Raw genomic sequence first — 21198 nt, 5'->3', positions numbered from 1 at the left:
ATTCTATGTTTCTTCTACTATAAGGGGAAAAAATTGAAAATTGAATTTTAAAAAGTTTTGAATTAGTTAAGGTGGTCAGACACGAGATTTTTTTTATTCCAAAAATACTAAAGTCAAAAATTATTTATTTATTATTTATTTAGAATAAAAATACCCAAAAATATGTCACATCCAAGCATGAGTCTACTATTTATATCTAGAATATTATTAAAAAATATTATCATTTGATTTTGATTAAGGTGGTCAAACATATATCTACTTATTTTTGTTTTGAAATTTTTGTAATATTGCATTAAAATTAAAAATTTTGACCAATCAATTTTTTTTTTTTGAGATAATTCCTAGTAGTTTAGAAACTAGATTCAATTTTCTAGATATTCTTTTCTCTTAACTTTTTGATATAAAGTTAATAACAAGTAGAAAATTGCACATCAAGTTGACATAACCCTGATTTTTTGATTTTTTATTGCCACTTAAGGGCAAAGTTTGGTTTACCATGATCCAGCACATACCCATGCAAGGAATGGAAAACTTGATGCAAAGAGTGATGAAGATATATTCTTAGGATATTCCACTAAAAGAAAAGCATAGAAGTATTTGAATACTAACACTAAAAAATTGTGGAAAGTGCAAATGTTGAGTTGATTAATTTGCAAAAAAAAATGAAGAAGAATGACAAATTTGAGTTGAAAGTTTACACAAATGTTGATTAGGTTGGAAACATTAATGATAGAAAGGGTACAAGTGGAGGAGCTCTCTTCCTAGGTTTCATGGACAAGTAAGAAGCACAATTGTATTTCTCAATTCACAACAAAAGTTGAATATGTTGCAGCAACAGTTAATTGCTCAAACATAGTATGGATCAAGCAATTGTTGGAAGGTATGAAGGAAGAGACTAATGAACTATGGTTATATATTATGATAATGCATGTGTTATAAACTTATCAAATAATCATGTGATGTACACAAGGACCAAATATATTTCAATTAGGTATCATTACTTAAGGGAATTAGTGCAAGATAAAGAAGTAAAACTGGAATATGTGAACACCAAGGAACATATAACTAATGATGTAGTGCAAGGTAAGAGAATCCTCAAAGGAGATGTCCTAGCCCCCAAGAATATAACCACATAGCGGAAACACAATAGCAAGAAGTAGCAATGCAAGATCTAATACCAAATCACAATAATTTGTTCATAAAGTATAACTGATTACATGCAATATGCCTAGCTATAAGTCCTTCCAGTTTATGGCCAAATATAAACAATAATTACAAAATCAGTTCTGCAAGATCCAACAAGATCCAACTTTAAAAACCAATCTCAGCTAGGGCAAATATACAACTAGATAAGAACACCAAGAAGAATCCACACTTGTACCCTCAGGTCCACCAAGAGATCCTCTAGTTCCTAAGCTGCAACTGTAGCTCTTCAAATTTGCATCTATTCTTCATTTTATCCCAATTGAATGACTAAAAGACTCCACAAGACTCCTACTTATACTAATCTAAGCCACAAGTCAGCCCAGAATGCGAAAAACAAAAATTAAATACTTGAAGAGCCACAAGTAGGCCTGCAACAACAATTAAATGTCTAAAAATTCATATCCACCCTAAATCGTGATATCTCATAGCTCCGATTGAATTATAACTCATGCTTCGAACCAAAGGTAGAATATTAGGTCCACTACAATCTCTTAAAGGCACAAAGGCTGATTCACCAAGGATAAGTGTGCATCCATCCCGAAAGTTAAGCATAGAAAATTGTGGTGCAAAACTATCAAAAATCGATACTCTAAGAGAATTGCCATACCTCCCAACTTATTAGGAATTAGAACTTGCACCTTTAACCAAAGATAGTACTATAGGCCCTCTTCAATCCTTGAAGTGAGAAACCTCTCATTTATTGTTCAAATTTAGTTATACAATCTATAATAGGCACCTAGAAACTAGAAAAACATTGTTCTAGAAGCAATGTAAAAACAGTTCAAACTTCAACTCAATCCATTCAATCTCTATACAATCATGAGGAAAGGTTCTCCAATGTGTCTCTAATAGATCCCTAACCATGAAAACATAACTCCACCAAAATCCAAGATCGAAGCTCCTCAACACTTCACCAAAATTCCTCCAAACATGCAAGATTGCAAGCAAGCCTAGAATGCTCCTGCATCAACTGATATATTCACAAAGGCACTATTTAAGGATTTATTTGTGTATCTAAGAGGTAAGTTAGGGGTTATTCCCCTATCTAAAGAAAACCAAGAAGGGATACAACATTGCATCAATTGTTATCATCAGAATATCTAACAGATTGATGTAGGAGGTCACACTTTAGCAGTTGCCTAAAGCTATGAAAAGAAGGACAATAGATTGAGTTGATAAAGTTGCAAGTAGGCACATGGTGATATAGTCAAGAACAAAGATGAAAGAGGGGGAGATAATTCAAAGATCAGTTAGTACAGAAGATAAAGAAAGAGATATGTACAAAGGATGATGTCTTTGGCATTGTTGTCAAAGAGGGAGAAGATGACCATCAAGTTACCATCCAATATCTAAAAATGTGTGAGGAAGAAGATGAATGTAAATTACCATCATCAGAGATATGTTAAAGAGGGAGTCAATACTATTGGTACTATAATGAAGAATCTCAATTGGTATCATACAAGGAGATGCGCAAATAAGTACAAAGAGGGAGCATATCAAAGATTGTATAGATGAGAATCAAAATGAAAATAAGGATATTAATGAAGATCTAATATATAACATAGAGGGAGCTGATAGTGAAAATCAAGAGAATACTTCTGTCATTACATGTTAACTAAAGGCATTGTCATAAATACCAAAGAGGGAGATTGTTGGAACCACAATTCGAACAATTGTTATGTTGTCATTAATGATAAACCTTACTAGTAAGACATTGTCTAACAATGTAAAGTATCATATCAATTGATTAATGAAAAGGATTTGAAGAGAGATATCAAGATGAATTAATAAAGTAGTTGAGTAAAGAAGAGTAAGTTTGATGGAACTATAAAAGACACTTGATCAGATAGTATTTGACAAGATAATATGTTGTTTGATCATTATTTTTAAGTAAATAAGAAAGATGAGTTGAAGTGTAGAAGAGATGTTTGATAGAAGTCAAGACATTGTGTAAAATACAAGTTTGACTGAGTGATAGGTTACTAGGTCAATAAAGAAGTTGAAGCAAAAGATTAAGGAACTTAAGTTATGGTTGAGCAAACAATATTAGCCGAGTGATGGTAGAGACTGAGAAAGATGAAGGGAAACTAAAAGTAATGACTAAGCATAGTGATGGTCAAGCGAGCCAGTGTAAGATGAGCAAAGTAGACTAGTGATGACTGGGCATCAATGCTTTAACAATTTGTGAAAGAATCAAGATTTGAGGCCAACATAGTCAAATTTATGAAAAAGTCAAAATGCGTAAAAGATAAGGATTGATGAGTTAACATATTTAATGCATGAATTGAATTTGTTAAGCGATCTAAGAGAAGGATTCAATGAGAAGTTTCCAGGAAGTTTCAAGTAAAGAAGTAAAAGGACAAAATGATGGATAGATTCAATGAATCTAATCAAACCCTAAGATCTATGGTTATGTTTAAGCAGAAAATGATCAAATCTGTTTATTTAATGAGGCATAAGAGATATTTTATAGTGGTTGTTGGACTAACAAATTTGTGAGAAACAAGTGAAGAACGAAGTTGTAGAGGAAAGGTGAGAAATTGGTATAGGGAGATTGCTTGAAGTGTTGCCAAGCAGATCAGAGATGGAGAATGTAATGAAGTCTAGTCAATGAACCAGGAATGAGCCAAATAGAGATCTAAACATGCAAAATGAGTTTTATTTTATCAGATCAACCTAGTTGTTACTTTCTACCCATTGTGGCAGTAAAATCCTTTAATCAAGATTGACCTAACAATCATATTATAAATCTTTTAATCAAGGTGACATTCTAATGAGATGTTTTAAAAACCTCTGACAAGGTCACTCCTAACAGGGTGATTAAATCCTTTAATAGGGTCACACCTAACAATGTGTTTTTTCATCTTTAATAAAGTTGGCTCTTAACCAAGCTCACTTTAGAAGAGTGAAGAAGTGGTAGCATGTTACTTAGTGATTTTTGCCAAATTGAGTTTCCACGCTAAATATTGGTGTCATACTTCTGTGAATGTTATTTTGATGTTTCATGTTATTTATTGTTATATGTTTATGTTATTCAATATATACTAATGAATTTGTGAGGAACAAGTGAAGAACATAGTTGCGGAGGAAAGTTGAGAAGTTGGTATAGCGAGATTGCTTGAAGTATTACCAAGCAGATAAAAGATGGAGAATGTGATGAAGTACAGTCAATGAACCAATAATAGCTGAATGGAGATCTCAACATGCAAAGTGAGTTGTATTTTATCATATCAACCTAATTGTTACTTTCTAACCACTATGGTAGTAAAATTCTTTAATCAAGGTTGACCTAATAGTCTTATTATAAATTCTTTAATCAAGGTGGCATTTTAATGGGGTGTTTTAAAGACCTCTAACAAGGCCACTCCTAACAGGGTGATTAAATCATTTAACAAGGTCACACCTAAAGTGTGTTTTGTAGCCTTTAGCAGGGTTTTCTCTTAGTGGAGCTCACTTCAGAAGAGTGAAAAAGTGGTAGCATGGTACTTGGTGGTTTTTGCCAAATTTGGTTTCCATGTGAAATACTAGTGTCATACTTATGTGAATGTTGTTTTGATGTTTCATGCTATTTACTGTTATATGTTTCTATTATTTAGCATATACTAAATAGAGAGCTTAGTGTTGATAAGAATAAGTTGGATTATTGATGATTAGTTATATTGGCCAAGTGGATTTATGAGTTTAATTAAGTTAGTTGAAGTTGTTAAAAGTTAAATTGGTACATTTCGACCTGAGGATAACTGATTCATCCCCCCCGCCTCTGTTATTTTAATCATTCTAACATCCTCTAGAGTAATCAGAGAGGTGTCACTATCCAAAATCTCTCTAGTCCTAAGGTGTCGGTTGTAATGCACAAAGACTGGATTATTCATTTTCTCCACAATCAACCTATTATGCCTCTTTGAGTGGATGTACTCGAACATGCTCCAGTTGCACTCACATCCAGAAGCATTACATGGATGGCTCAATATGTGGATGACGATTTGGTGAAGATTTTTGGTTGAAGGCCCATACATTTGCCACCATCTATCTAAAAAAAGGAAAAGAAAATAAAAACATTAGTCTCACTTCCATCTTTAAAACTAGAAAGTTAGAAAATAGATAATATAATTAATAGCAATGTGTATAAGCTACAATTTTTACCTGGCTACAATTTTGTACGACCTTTGCAGATTTGGCCTGAAAAATGGGCCTTGCTACATTATTATAGTCATCCATCTCAAGCAATATATCTATGGGATTAGTGTTCATCTTCGATATCATAGTATATAGGTCACTAAGTACCTCCTCATCTACCTTGAAATCACCATGAAAATGGAATGTCAAATTGAGGTAATAGGTTATTGCATGGATGAGTCTATGAAGCTAATTTTGTCATCTCTTATCAATTATGTTCCAAACGAGGGCATACTTGTCCTCAACTCCTACATATTTGGCTCTAATGGCCACCTTGGCCCTATCCATGCCCTCATATATGTAGCCCATAGTGGGTTTCTCCTCTATGAGGGGCTCAATGACCTACAAAATAGTTAAACAAAAAACAATTGACTGAATGATGATATGATCATTGAAATATGAAACTTTGCAAAGTTGCACAATGAAAATAAAACAAAAATATGCATGTCATAAACTAATTTATAAATTTGAAAATTTTAAATTACCTCCACAATCTCGTTACAAGAGGTCCACAAACCACCTTCATCATAAATGCATTTTGTTGCATCTATTCCTGCAAGGGTGGTAGCATAGGACAAGGAAGTCCATTGTGGACCAATAAACATGCACCTCAAGGTAACCTTGAATTCGGCAAGGATTTTAGTGTGTAAAAATTAGAGGCAAATCTTGTGATACTAGGACAAGCCAAATCCTTTCCCTCTGTGTATTCCCTCATAATGTTGAGGGTCAAAGCATGATTATAGATGAACTTGCAAAGATGTTTGGCCTTATCAACACATGATTTCACCCGTTCAATCTTGTCAATATCCTCTGACTTGAGGTCAAGTCAATGGGCCATACATAAAGTCCCCAAGATTTCTAGGTGTCTCTCCATCAAAAGTTTTCCTATAGCAATTTTAAATTAATTAGTAAAAATTTAGACGTGTTAAGAAATTTTCAATTTTTTAAAACTAAAATTAAAATTTTAGAAACTTAAAATTTTCCCTGTAGCAACAAAATTAGTTGCATTATTTTCTTATGACCCCCTCTATAGCCTCACATAGGTATGTCGCATTTTTGACATGTGAGAAAGTATCTATAGACTTCAAAAACATGGTAGATCTTGAAAGTGAAAATAAAACAAAATAATTATCATTGACTAATCAATAAAACAATTTTTTTTTTATTCAATAATCAATTAATAATTTAATACATCAAATTTTAGACTTTGAGAAGTAGAGGATGATGAATCGCCTCTACTAGAAATAAGAAAAAATTTAGGAGAGTCATATTCCTCCTATACATCCATCCATCCATCATAATGGTGCAACCCTTTTGGCGCCCAATCTTTCTATGGTCCTCCAACTCAAGTTTCATTTCTTCAACCATTTTTCATAAGAGGGGGTAACTCAACTCGTTTTCAATTGGGGCTTTAAACCCCACACCATAGATGGAAACCACGCAATCATGCCCTACCAATAAGGAGTCATGTCACATTTATAAACTCCTTAATGATCTAAATGCAAGTATATAGTTGTTCCAACAAGCTTTTCTCCTCTTCCTTTTTGTTGGTTGCAAAACAATAGCACTCTGTCTCTTTCTTCCTCTCTTTCTTTCTATTTCTCACATGAGTGTTATGAAAGCCCTTTTAGGGTTATGAGGAAAAGAAACATAAAAAATAATTTAAAAACAACCATGCAAATTTTTTTTTTGGGTATCCAAATATGCCCAGCCGTGGCTGGGTCACGTGCATCATGACCCGTGAGTCTTGTGGCTGATCCACGAGTCAGATGATTCACCCAAGGTGACTCGCCGAACCAGGAATATGAGCCATTTTGACTCAGTTGAGGTTACCTGACTCGCTGACCCGAGTAACTCACCTGACCCACACTAAGTCTCATTACTCTATTAAAAACTATTACTCAATCATTCCCATAAGAAAGAATTCATTGATATGGATTGTGGAAATCTGATATTTGCTAAAATGCACTTTATTAAACTATGAGGAGAATACAATGGCTAGATATGTTAGGGGTTCACATGCCCTTCTCAATTACAAGGATTAAATGGAGTTGAGAGATAACAATGAAACTAATAAATGCAAAGCATACGAAGAGGTTAAAACCCCAAAGTCAAGCAAAATAGGGCTCAAAACTATACAATTGATGAGATGAGAAGTACAAGATCAAAGATGAAAGCCATGGAGAACATACCTTACCCAACTAGATACCATCAAATAAGTGTGTCTGCCAAAACACACAAACTCAATAGAGAGAGGAAGGCATAATGGGGTAGCTAGGGAGATGGATGCTAGGTGGGGTGGAAGGACTACCTATACATAAATCAAGACACACAAACAAAAGTTCCAAAGTTAATTCCAGAATGGTCTTTTGATTTTGATTTTGCAGTGAAAAAAAGAGGCTATTATTCTAACCTGAAAATGACTCACTGGCCAAGGACTAGGACCTATTTTGCACTTGAAAAGCCTCGTTTACAATACTCTATGCTAAATTTCATTGATATTTTACGGATAACTTTTGCATAAATTGGTGTTGACAAAATTGCAAATAGACGTTAGATTCTATGAAACTAAGATCATGTGGACTTCAATATTAAATTATCTACTTCATTCACATGGCAATTTTTGTCTCTTCATATTATCTAATTGAACATGCACAAAACAAGACCTGTGGGAAGACTACACTGATAACCAAACCTTATTTTACGTTAACTTTGATAATTATTACCTAAATCTTGTCATAGAACAACTCAATAAAATGAACCATTCCTAAGTGTTCGATAAAAATGCATGTGTGGATTACTAGGTTGGATGGCATATTGTTACATTTGTATGGAAGATACTGTATCAGAAGCTCTGAATGGATGAAGTTGCTATCACAAACATTGGAAATAGAAAATGCTTAAACTTCAGCATTAAAACAAACATAAATTTTTTTTAAAAGCCCGGTACTCATCAAATAAAAGATGAAAAAACCATTATGTGAAACAAAAAAATGCATAGCACATAAATTATGTACTCAAGCACTTTGGAAGTCATTCTTGGATGCCAGCCTTTGGAGGCTCTCTGCAATGTCAAGACATAGTGTTCAGAGATATGATCTGTTAATGTTAAAATCATGTGGTAAAATTCTTAACAATACTATAATCATTTACGGAAATGAAGTCATCACTTATTCAATGACTCTCAGTATCCATTCCATTGATAATGTTCTCAATTGAATAACTTTTTCCTGTTGGATACCTTTTTAGCATGCTTCCACAAATGAGTTTAACAGAAAGAATAGGCAGTGAGTGTGATCAAAGAGACTTTATAACCGTACATGCTCAATTTAACGAACTGAGGACCGAGTTGGAGCATGGTTATACAAGGGTAATCTTGTAATATGTGTTTTTGATTATGCAGACGGCATGAAATTTTGATGCTAATACAGAGTTGTCTATAATTGAAAGCCTGTTTTATGATGTGATTTTGATGCTACAAAGTTAGCTAGTCAATTTTTGTCTACAATGTGGTACATTTCTTCCAAGCCTAATAATCCGAATCTCAATGTTTCAAATGTAAGATCTTGACCCCAAAATATGGTCATAGAAACAACATGGTCATAGAAGCAACACATCCGATGATTAGAATCAGATGTAAGATGCACCACCTGGTTCAGGTTTACACCACATTCTCATCTTTTCTTTTCTCTAAGACCTCTGTACCAAAAACAATTGTTGCATGTTGTCGTTCTAACAGTGTCAATGGCTTCATTATTAAGCCTGTCTTATTCCATCCTTTCTAGGGAAGCATAAATAAAACTTACGTTTGGTTACATAAACATCGATAAAAGTTGTTTCCAAAAGAGTTTATGTAGCTAACCGAATACATGTTCAATGAAAAGAGCGAAATCAGAAGTAAAGATGAGAAAAAAAATATCTACAGTGAAAACTAGTTTCTTCATCAATATAAAGCACCAATGACAATTAGAAGGCTCCAAGCACCAGATTATTTGCTGCAATCAGGATTTTAAAGAAGCAAACTTAAGCAGAAGTTATACCCCCATACACAATGGAAACAAAAGTAAAGGCGACAATATTTAAGGAATTCTGTAACTTACTTGTGCATAGTAAAAATAAAACCAAGCCTACATGTTAGAGAAAAGACAGCTTTTGGCATGCTGCCACTCCTAGATTTGCAGCTGGACAAAGGTCTATGACGACTTATCTCCATTTTTAACAAAAATATTTGAACCCATAAAATGATGTCCAGCATGAGACTCATTTAAGGAAATTGGTTTATGGTATTTTCACAAAGCTAACAGAGATTTTAGCATTAAAAGAATATTTTCAACTGATTTAAAGTTGACAATTAATGGGACCTCACTTTTTAAAGAACAATAATACACATCGAATAACCCATGGTCCAGAATACTAACATCATATACAGATTGAATACATAAGTTATAATTAGTAATGCCCGAAAAGGGTACTGGAGATACCAGCAAAACCTATTTCCTAGAAATACTGTGCAAATGGCTGGTTCACAGAGTCATGTCAGTTATTTGATTGTCTGGTGGCATATTCTACAATCCATGCTTTTGCATTCTATGGAAAACCCCAAAATGGGCCTCCCAATTCAACATGTGTGTAATGGTGTTAATAAATTATAATACAAGTTCTCCAAAGGAGAGCAATACCAGAAAACTCCTTTGCTTACCGGGAGGGTATAAACTGCCAACTATTTAAGTAGGATTTAAAGCAAGTGAAGGCACTGAAACACGAGGACGTTTCATTCGCCTCCGCCGTATTGTATCACCCCATGAGCTAGTCCAAGAAAGTGTATTAAGCCTTTCAACTTCCTGATCACAGAGCTTGGTTGTCTGGCAATCTTTATTTCTTTTCATACTTCCATCATTTTCCCGGGAGCCACTCACGTTTCTGGAGCGGCGTCTTGTCAACGGTAAAAACCAGTCATCTGTCATGGAAAATTTTCCAGAACTTCTTCTTGTAGATCCAGTATGCCAATCATCACCTGTTGATCTTATCAGCCCTCCAATTATTTGCATATCTTCTGTAACTTCTTGCCTTGAAAGAGATGAGATACTAGGAAGGATCTCTCTCTGAAAATCTCTTCTACGCTTTCCTCTTTTGGATGGCTTTAATGTAGAATTCATTGGAGAAGGTGGCTTTTCAGATTCTTTTTCCTGTGATACATAGGCCTTGCATTCCAGATCGACAATACACTCCTCAAGCATTAAAGTCATGGACTCAAAAAAGTCAAGACCATTGGAGTCATGAAGACTACAACTATTTTCTTTAGGGACCGAATCTTCAGAAATCTCGGACTGTTTTCCTTTATTGCCACTTCTTGAAGATGATACTGGATTATCTGCTTCTTCTTGATGCCCTATACTAGTAGACACTGAGACGTCTGCATTTGAGACAACAGTGTCTGCAAACCAATCTAATGAGCTTTTCACACCTGGTGCTAAAATAAATTCAAGAGAATCCATACCCAACCTGTCCGAGCTTTTCTCTGATGCAATTTTCAATAGACAATTTGCTGCATCCATATTGATCGACGAGTCCCTTGATGCACTCTTTCCTATCCTTTTATTTTCTATATTAGGGCAACTGGAGGAGAGACCTTTTGTGGTCTTTATTTGAAAAGTACCTACTTCTGACTCAAAATTAGATTCACTGCTTCTCTGCACATCAGTAAATCGGCCACAATTTTCTAGATCTCTGTCATGCTGAAACTGCAGTGCATTGGCCTTGTGAGTTCCAGATGAAGTCTCAGTACAATCAGTTTCCTTGGACTGTGCATCTTTCTTGGCATCATCTTTTGTCATGACATTTGTTTGAGTTGTGCAACAGAAAGTTTCTTGTGAATCATTTTCTTTCTCCCTGTCAAGGAACAATGCATTGTCTGTGCAGGAAGAACCCTCCCTTGCAACCTCAACGCCATCATTTATGTCAGAGATGGTGATCTGTGGAGAAACTTTAATAGTGTGTTCTCCATCTTTATTAATTTTTCCAGTAGAAATTGCTTGTGTCAGAGAAACTGGTTTCCCAGAAGTAGATACTCTTCGAGCTTTACTACACTTATTTAAAGCAAATCTGTCTTCCATCTCCAATTTCCTTGAGCCTTTCACATCACTGCCTTTAAATCCTAAGGCTAGAGAAGTTCCCTCCTGCAAGTTTTCACCAACATTATTGCTTGTTGAGGGCGTAAACATATTTTCTGTGATAAATGTTTGCTTGCTGCTATTGGCACTCAACTCTTCTCCCCTGCACAGTCCATACACAGCATTGATATTTTCTTTAAATGTCTCTATTTTCATCTGATGCTTGGGAGGGTCCGTTGCAACAATCCATTGTTGATCTGAATGATTTTTATCTTTTCTGAGATCTAGGCTGTTCCCACATGTTCCCCAAACATGAGTAGAATTTTTCATTGTTGTGTCAATAAAATCAAAAATATTATCAGACTTGTGCATCCCTTTCCCAGTAACATGAAGAACACCCAAATTTATGCCTTTATCTCCATTTGTAATGTCATGATCCTTCACTAAGTCGGAAACCAAAGAAATTCTCTTCTGACTGGGTAAAACAGCTCCTTCTCCAAGATTATCTGTCAACTGCTTTGTTGAAACCACGCCATGTCCTATCCCACACAACAATCCTTGAGATGAAGATTTAAGAAGCTCTGAAAGATCCAACCCATTTCCTGCTGACAAATGTTTAGCACCAGACATATCTGTAAATGGCAACTCTATAAAGTTTCTCGCAAGGCATTGACCCCTTTGAACCTCTCCATGTAGATGCATAGAGTCTTGATGCATGTGTCTATTAGTTATTTCAAATTGTCCATTACTGTTTCTAAAGGCTACTTCTGTTTTATTTGTAGCATTAGAATAATGCACATCCTTTCTCGAGTCCTCCATTGTCCCACTTGAAAGTCCGAGAGTTAGATCTACTTCTTTTCCGATCTGAGCATCAACATCACTTTGACCTTCCAAACCTTGTGCTGGTGATAATACAATGGACTCTGTAGCCCAGACTGACCTTGAGCCTTCCTGCAAGTTATGCAATGGACAAGCCAATGAATTAGAAGCACAAGCAGACAATGCAAGAACAGCTCCTTGCTGCTGAGAAGTCTTAGATCCAGTAGTGTGGCCTGTCGGGCACAAAGACTGCCCAAAAATTGTTGGATTACCAGAATTATAATTGCATTGTGATTGCTGATGTATATGTTGCACAGAGTTACCATTTTGATACCATGTCCCCTTGCCAAACTCAGAAGTTTTTTGTTTAACATTCACTAAATTACTGGCAGAAGAAATGAATGGCTGTGCAAGATGTTTATCCTGTAATTCAAAGTTCTGCTTCTGTGATTCTGTCTCTGGCTGGATGCAGGATTCCTGAGAGGGAACGCGGCGAGAAAAATGACATAAACTATCTTCAGCTTGTTTCCATAGTCTTGTGGAATGCAATTCTTTATGAGAGTTTGAAGCACAGAGAACAGATCCTCCCTTTGAAGTTGGCAAGGGATCAATAGATAGTGCTTTTGTGGATACCAAGGAGAAGACAGCATTCTTCTGATGTGAAACTGTGCCAGGATAGGTTCCTTCTTCTGGCCAAGGGTACCAACTCTCTCTTTGCTCTTGGAAACTCATAGTTCTAGAAACTGATGGCCACACTGCATTCCTTTTATATTCCTGATCAAAGTCAAAAGGCCCTCTTGAAAAACACTGATTTGATAGAACTGGCATTTTCCTGCCAAAAGCTTCTTGACAAAGAGCCTCAGATCTTGTAGAGGTCGCAGGAAAGAAGAGTGCCTCCTCATGATGTCTTAGTTGTTTATGCTCCTCCAGCTTCTTGTTACTGATCTCTGCAATGCCCAGTTTTATGAATGCCCCATTATGCCTGCCATTTTTCCTTCCTCCCTGTTCACATCCAGTTTTGAGAGTCAACAGAACCTCACTTTCAGGCTCTGTAGTGGATCGGTCATTTAGTGAAGCGGGTTGTAGTATATCTTCTTTTATTTCTCTTTTTAATGTTTTTGCTTCCTCATTTTTGTTGGCCACTTCATCGTCCACGTATTCATCAGCAGGTTTTTCAAGATCACAAGTCAACTTTCTAGCCCCACTAGGTTGCAGATTGTAAGTGTCTCTTAAACTCTTGCTGTCATCTCTTGCAATCAATCCCAGCTGCAAATTCTTCTCAAACAAACTAGATCTGTGATTTTGCATGTAGTCTTTACCTGAAATAAGTTGTCTACAATCTCTACCATCTTTGTCTGTCATTGAACTGCCTAGGGCACTCCAAAAATTACTCCTTTCCTCTGATTCCATAGGCTCTGACCCAACATGCAATGGAAATGGTCCATCTTGCACAGTTCCATAAGTTAGAGTTGATGTGTTTGAATCTTTCTTCTTAAGCTCAGCCATTAATAGCTTTTGAACTTGATATAGACGATGCAGTTCATGTACCTGTAATGTTCATAAATAAGCGGGATGCATTAGAACTTCCCAAAAATCGCCAGAATTATTAATTTCTTGACATGAAATATGATCCATATGAACGTAATCTGCTTCTCCAACATTGGAACCTCAGTTATTAGAAAATGATTTTGCATTTTATATTTCATAAATTCCCTCAAATGATTGAAGGATTCAAACATGTATTAAATAATGGAATACAGTCAAGTAGGAAGTACCTGATGCATCACACAAAATTATCAGTACATAACTAAATAAGCTCATTAAATATTAATTACATTTATGTTTGGTATGAGTATCAAGCAAGGGCAGACTTCTGTCTTGTCATTTTGACAAAAAGAAATAAACTGGACTAATTTAGGAGAGAGAGATTCAGCATACTAAAAATTATTGAAAAATGTACATTTCAAATCCCCCATTGTTCACCATCAGGACGAATGAAAGACAAAACAGGCTTACTGCATGGATAACCCAATTATTAACAAGGAGCCTTTCTCATCATTTCTACTGATGGAAAACCACAATTTGTTATTCAAAAAGTTGAGCTTTGTCTCTTTACACGAGTATTATATATCACGAGACAACATCTACCTTCTCATTCATTCATCCTGAGGATGAAACACATCTTGTGGTTTGAAACATCGAGCTTTCAATAACTTTTAAGTTATATAACAAACTTTTGGAGCTTTTCTCTTAACACTGTTGACTGCTGAACTTTTTAAGTTTTTAACATTATCTTAATGTCCATAAATGACCAGAATTAGGTCAATGGGACTAGAGTACAACCAGTAACAATGGAAAGAGGGACTAAAATGTGAGCTCTGTGCATTTAATGAAAAACAGCAAATGTTGCATTTGTTGAGACACTCTTAAGTGTGAATTCATAATTTTCTAGATTACATTCCTTATTTGAGAATCCATACCTGATCCCTAAATACCTCTTGATGCTTAAGCATTGTATGCTTCAATATCTCAAAATCATTATCTGAACATTGTCCCATTGTCCCTTGCTTGAGAGTACTGTAAAATTGCTTCTCTTCCGATGTTTCCTCCCCAGTGCAATCTGGCCAAGCCTCTATACGCCTTCTGTATACTTCTGCATCTAGCCCAGCTTTTGTACTCGGGAAAACCACTGGGAAGTAATTTTCACACTGTACCTTTGCTCCCATACCTATAAAAGGTAATTAGCAAACAAAGAACAGAAAAGAACATAAGAGTGGATAACAAAAACAACAACAATTGCATTCAATAAAGCATCTTTAAATATTTTCCATATCTTTTTACAGCAATTGTTATCACTTCAAAATCGGAGAAATCTGCCCCCACCTTCACAATCAAAATATGATGCAAGTACAAGAAGAACATTTCAAGCATGCTAGAACAACATTCCATGCAGTGAAAGAAATAAGAGACAATAACAATGAAAAAACTATTGCAGTCAACGAAGCATCTCTAAATATTGTATGGATCTATTTATAACAAAAGGTATCCCTCCAAAATTTGGAGAAATCAGCCCCTCGAGAATCACAAATATGAAGTAAAAGAAAATCATTTCAAGCATGGTAAAACAAACATTTCACATGGACAAATATTACAGAACAAGGTTTCAGTCTATCCCAAAAAAAAAAGAAATTTACAAGCATGTTAAGCCATTTCAGAAGACTGAAAATGACCAAATATTGTGCAGTATGCAACAGTGAATCGCCAGGGAAGAAATAAAATTCTTATGGAAATTTTACTAAGAATTTTATTTCAATGAGAATATTTTTGCTCATTTAAAAACTTTATTCAAAACCCAATGATAGAAATGGGTGTAGGCAGTACTAAAATGGTGAAGATTATATTTTCAATGAGCATATTTTTAATAATCTTGACAATGTATCCAAAATCCCATTCTAGAAATCAATGTAGACAGTGCAAAAATGGTAAAGATTTGTTAAAAATAAAAACCAACTTTGATTTCATGTAGTCACATTCTTCCATCTTGTAGGCTGACTGATGTAACTTGGAGATGCTTTGCAATCCACTTTTGCAGATACTAAATAGCAAAAGAAGGTAGGATGCTGCTTGATGCCTTTATTTCAGTCCTCACATTACTCTAAGCCTCGAATTTGTAATGCTTCCAAATTCAATGATAGAATATCGGTGCCTCAATCAAGGGTGACATAAACTTTTTTTGAGAAAATTTATGATATATGATGGAATAACTAAACAATATTTAATGTCGTGCTCTGGACTACTGTTTGGTTTGCAGATGATAGTATGAGTGTTGAGGTTGTTAGTAGTTACAAATTTGAGTGGCAAGGTACATATGCACTGAAAAATGGTGGTGTGGGGGAAGGGGGGGCTCCACAGTGATCATATAACTGCATTACACAAAAAACCAATCTCATCATTGTCTCCCTCAAATAGAAAACTCTCATGGACCCTCTTCAACAAACTTGCAAAATTTCAAATGCAAAAGTTTCGCATCAGGGTAAAAGAGGATCTGAGTTCAGTATAACATAATTAAACCAGGAATGAAATTATTTTCTTATAGATGGAAAGTTCCCATGAATTTATTTTCAATGAGCATGTTTTCAACTATCTAGGCAATTTACTCAAAAGCCAATAAATAAATGGCTGTAAAATGCATAAATGGTAATGATTTGTGAAAAAAGAACTCTGATTTCATTTACTACCACATTTCACCAAAAGAGTTGATTGATGTCACTTGAATATGCACCGCAATACCTTTAGTAGATAGTCAATAGTAAATAAGGGAAGAGAAAACTTCCTGGTAGCAGAGAACAAATTATAGTCCTTACAAACTGAAGATGTTCCAACGCAGCTTTTCTGATAGATAACTCAAGGTTGGATGGTATTTGAGACCTTTATTCCGACGCTCTGTTTAGTCCCAGCCTCAAATTTGTGATAACTTCACCTCTAAAGAGAGATTATCAATGGCTCAGTTGAGGATGTCATAAACCTTTTGTATGGAGTTTCATGATGTGTGATTGAAGAAAGCTACATGGTGTCCTAGATACAAGATTTGATGCTACACTTTGGACCATCATTTGCTTTACAGATACTAATGATGAGCAATGTGATTGCTAGTAGCCTCACAGGCAAGGTAACAAATGCAAAAAATGACAACTTTCAAAGTTGAGTGATAAGGCACAACTGCAAGAAAAAGAGGTATTTATAGCGATCATCTAACTGCATGAGAGAAGAATTTGTCTAGTCATTGTCTTTGTGAGTTGCAAATATCTTACAGAGCCTTTTCATCAAACTTGCACAATTTCACATTCAGGAGTTTCACATCAGGCCTGATTGAATTTTCTTTTCTAAATCTGTTGGTACATATTTCAGATCCACTCCCTCGTTGTCCACGTGGGCACACTTATTTGGTTGCAGATTTCAAGAGGGGAAATCTGCTTAACAAGTTGGAATTCCTTGTGGTCAATATTCATCATTAACATAGCTAAATTATTTGTAGTTTGCTTTACTCGGTTACATTGAAATGTGTTTAGCCTCTCTGGCAAGAACAGGAATAGTTCAATCATGTGCTCTCATTGAAATTGTAAATATCTAATTCTGTACTTTAGTGTGGTTTTTGTCTGAGGTGATGTATGCATTTCTGTGCAAGACCCTGATTCTACTATTGTAACTACCATTAGCATATTCACTTTCTAAGAATGGGCAACCATTTGTTGTCCCACGTGTAATCTAACTTTTCTTTTATATAAAGATTTTCACTCCTCTGTTAACTAGAGGAGTCTAGCACATTCCAATTGCAAATATAAGGCTTTAAACATTTCGCCACATCTCAGCTCAATCAATTTAAGCCTTTACACCTTGAAGAGTTTAAGTTTTGAAATATGTCAAGTTCCCCATCTTAGTTACTGTTACGCTTAATTGGCCAAACTAAATTAGCACATGTAAAATTGAGTTTCTAGGACTATAAGTCTGTAACCAAAGAAAATAGCTATGTTCCATATTGTTTTGGGGACGGTCAGCAATATATGTTCAGTGTAACTAAATACATATTTGCAAATACCTTTATAGTTTTTTCTGGAAAGCAACAACATCGGGTTAACAAATAAGGGATTTTATATATATATATATATATATATATATATATATATATATATATCGATTTTCTGTATAGCAACAACAACAACAGATAAACAAAATCAGGTAGCTTTTAAAAAGGGTGAGTGATTTGCAGTCCAATCCCTGCTATCCCATTACAAGTGAACCAGGATAAAAACCAAATGGAAAATCCGAAAGAAAATCACCATGGAAGACCGCAGTTTGTTGCCATGCAGGATTTTTTCTAAATAAGCATTATTAAAAGTTGCCTTGCTGTTGAGGACATCTGGTCATCCTGGAAAAATCAAAGGGCATTTCAGACATCCCCAGTCGCTTTGGCGATGGCCAAACATCCCTTGGCATTTCCTGCAACATGTTTACTGAACATTTCACATTTTTGAAGTTTTTTGGGATGGCCAGGGAATGTCCCCTGCTGTCCAACCATTCCTGAAACGCCATTGGGATGTGGATGGCCATAATTCTTACCATGCCCAAATTTATTTTCCCTAGACCTTATTCATTATAATTAGTACTGAGGATCAAGACCCTTTTAACTCTTTAATCTGAGAAGGAAACACCATTTGACAAGTCCACAATCACAACTTACATGGATTAAAAATATTGGCACTACCGATTTCATGTGCATCCATGCAAATTCACACATATCAATGTATGCAGGGGAATTATAATTTGATTCAGAATTTGTCAGGTGAACAAGAAACTCAAAACAACAAGAGCCATCATATGTCTGTGATTTCGATTTCATATTTGCTTTCAAGAGTAGTTAGATAAGTTTTAGGCCATGACAAGATAAAAATCAATTTTAACACCCAGATCATGGAGGTGATGAACAGGTTGTCAAAAACAGCAAACAGAAGCATGCCCAAAGTATACCAATGACTCCAACTTATCTGAGCCCAAAGTATACCAATGACAAACTTATCTGATTTTCATAAACCAGGTGTTCCAAGTATATAGCTATTGTTGTAATTTCAGCAATTGTTAGTCAAAGAAACTACTGATCAAACTGTTTCCACCAGGCTTCGCATGTAGATGTCATAGTTTTCCAAACGCAAGCAACCAAAATATATGTTCAATATCATTTCAAATGTCATGCTTGCCAATGTCGTTTGAAGCTACTGTGCCATGAAATTTCACACTTCAGGCACTGAAAAAATCACCATTTGCAGTAGACACAAATGTATTTATCCCTGTACAGTCTGTTTAGATTAACAAATTAGAACCTAAATTGTCTGCAAATGTGATCATTACCTGAGGTTTGAACTTTTGACATATTTCAGAATTGGCATTACGGTCCAAACCAAGCTCAGATGCAACTAGTCCACCAAAAGAGAACTCATGGTAAAACCCTTGCCTTGCATTGTTCTCACAACCAAGCGTTCTTGTATGATTGAACAAGCCAAACATATTCTGCAGTCATCATTAGAGTTCAGCTATTAACCTCAATGTTTTCAACACATTGTCATGTATCTGGAGCAACAATTGCTAGCGTGCCCCTCCTCTCCATTGCTATCAAGCCTTCAGTCCAGATTGTAGTTATTATCAATCTGATGCACGTAATTTATAACCTGGGAAAACTAGTGTCTATCTCTCTGATAAGATTTTCCCCAATGTCAGTGCTCTCCTTAATACTTCAGGCCACGGACACTAATGTCGATCACTCCATAATCCCCAACATTGCTCATTTAATGCCTGATACAAAGGGTTCATACAGCACCAAGACAACGAGGGCATAGCCACACGACCAAGTTTCTGTAATTGTTCCACTGTCTGAGCATGACCCAGGTACTTGAACTCCTGAGTAAACATGGCTAATTCTGATGTCTTGAGACAGCGTGATGTCCGTGATGTACAAAACAATTACAAAAAAAGTGGTATGTTCCCTCGAAAGAATTCCATTACGCATCTTTTTCCTCCTTCCTTATAATAAAAATGCACTGAGCGATCCGAATTTGGTTTGCAGGCAAATAAGTCAGCAGGATTCATCAACTCACAAACAATGTCTGCTGTTCATAACACAAAAATCACAACCACCCAAAATGAAGTTTACATTTTAGAATCATTTTTCCCACTAAATTCTACCTCCAACCCATTTTACCCCCATTCCGGCCGCTCAATGGAAGATGCCAGAACAAATTCTTTTTAGTAAATTCTACTTGAAAATTGGAAATTTTCACTGTCACCCACTTCGGCACAGAGAAACAAAAATAAATCAGAAAGCCAAAAAAAAAAAAAAAAAAATTCTCTCTGCTTGGTTTTCTCTTACTAAATACTATCAGTCGATAAATAATTCCTCACTAAACCCATTCGCACATTCTCACTCAAAGATGAAACAAACAATTAAAATAACAGCAAGATCTACTGAACAAATCCAGTAACACAACAGAAAGAGTGCATTCTTTCAGTATAATTACAGAACAACATTTGATCACCCAAATTCTGCAATCAACATGCACAATCACACTGCAAAACAGAAAACCAAACACTTAAACAGAACATGGGGGCTATCAATCAATCTCAAAATCTGAACTCACCTTCTGAAGAAACTCCAGTAACGCCAAATTCGTCCGTTAGGCCTGGTCATCGAACTGTGCGTTTGCTTTTTGTCAGTTGACGCCCAGAACAATAAGCAAAAAAATAATCTAAACAAATTGCCGAGAAAAAATGTTTGCTCAGAGCATCTGCTCTCAGAATGAACAACAAAAAGAACAAGACCTTCGTCTTCCGTAAGTCATCAATAGAATTTTCTTATAATTTACCATGGACGTGAAAAGAGGCGGATTTTTTTACCGGTGTGTGAGAGTGAAAATGGAAATGAAAAGGCCGTGAAGGAAACAAGCTTCGTACGGAGAAAAAAATGGAGGAGATATTCCGGACAGCAAAAGCAATGCAGATGGATGAGATCTTACATTATACTTTTGACTCTGGAGTTCCAAATTATCATACAAATATTTCTTTCTTAAATGTGTTTTAAAATCTTATCTATAAATAATATTTTCTTTGACAGCTACTTTGGGATTAGATTTAGAGTCTTAAATATTATATGACTATAATGTTCACTAAAGATAAAAATTGGCTCATGGCACATATTTTCTTAGGCATAATGAATATTTAATGTTTGACCTCACTTAACCTCAACTCTTGTATCATTCCAAAGTTCCAATGCTCTTGGGATACACCGTGCCTACCTAGTAGTCTCCATGCTTCAAAATTCTATATGATTTTTCCCCCTTGA

General features: G+C 35.5%; 1 protein-coding gene across 2 annotated transcripts; it reads right to left on the bottom strand.

Annotated features, from left to right (window-relative positions):
• Positions 1-9748: 9748 nt before the first annotated feature.
• On the bottom strand, positions 9749-20859 carry LOC149580750 (uncharacterized). 2 transcript variants are annotated; one of them, XM_089793392.1, is made up of 4 exons: positions 20754-20859; positions 20498-20551; positions 14792-15039; positions 9749-13859 (listed from the first exon to the last, which is right to left on the bottom strand). In XM_089793392.1, exons 3-4 carry the CDS (start codon positions 15035-15037, stop codon positions 10107-10109), a joined length of 3999 nt encoding a protein of 1332 aa, XP_089649518.1. In that variant the 5' UTR covers positions 15038-15039; positions 20498-20551; positions 20754-20859; the 3' UTR covers positions 9749-10106. The 2 variants fall into 2 exon arrangements, with proteins under 2 accessions (XP_089649518.1, XP_089649510.1); XM_089793384.1 differs by lacking the exon at positions 20754-20859 and having other exon boundaries at positions 20498-20717.
• Between the last annotated feature and the right edge of the window lie 339 nt (positions 20860-21198).

Source organism: Cupressus sempervirens, chromosome 1 (assembly GCF_028749045.1).
Source record: "Cupressus sempervirens isolate cs-2001-9-10 chromosome 1, ASM2874904v1, whole genome shotgun sequence".
NCBI classification, from domain to species: domain Eukaryota; kingdom Viridiplantae; phylum Streptophyta; class Pinopsida; order Cupressales; family Cupressaceae; genus Cupressus; species Cupressus sempervirens.
The sequence above is the reverse complement of the archived record's forward strand: the minus strand, read 5'-3'. Positions and strand labels throughout refer to the sequence as shown.

Excerpts from the sequence above, each read along its gene's own strand:
- LOC149580750 (XM_089793392.1), bottom strand. The coding sequence starts at position 15,037 with ATGGGAGCAAAGGTACAGTGTGAAAATTACTTCCCAGTGGTTTTCCCG. Across the intron at positions 13,860-14,791 it reads AAGAGGTATTTAGGGATCAG|GTACATGAACTGCATCGTCT; the intron begins GTATGGATTCTC and ends TGAACATTACAG.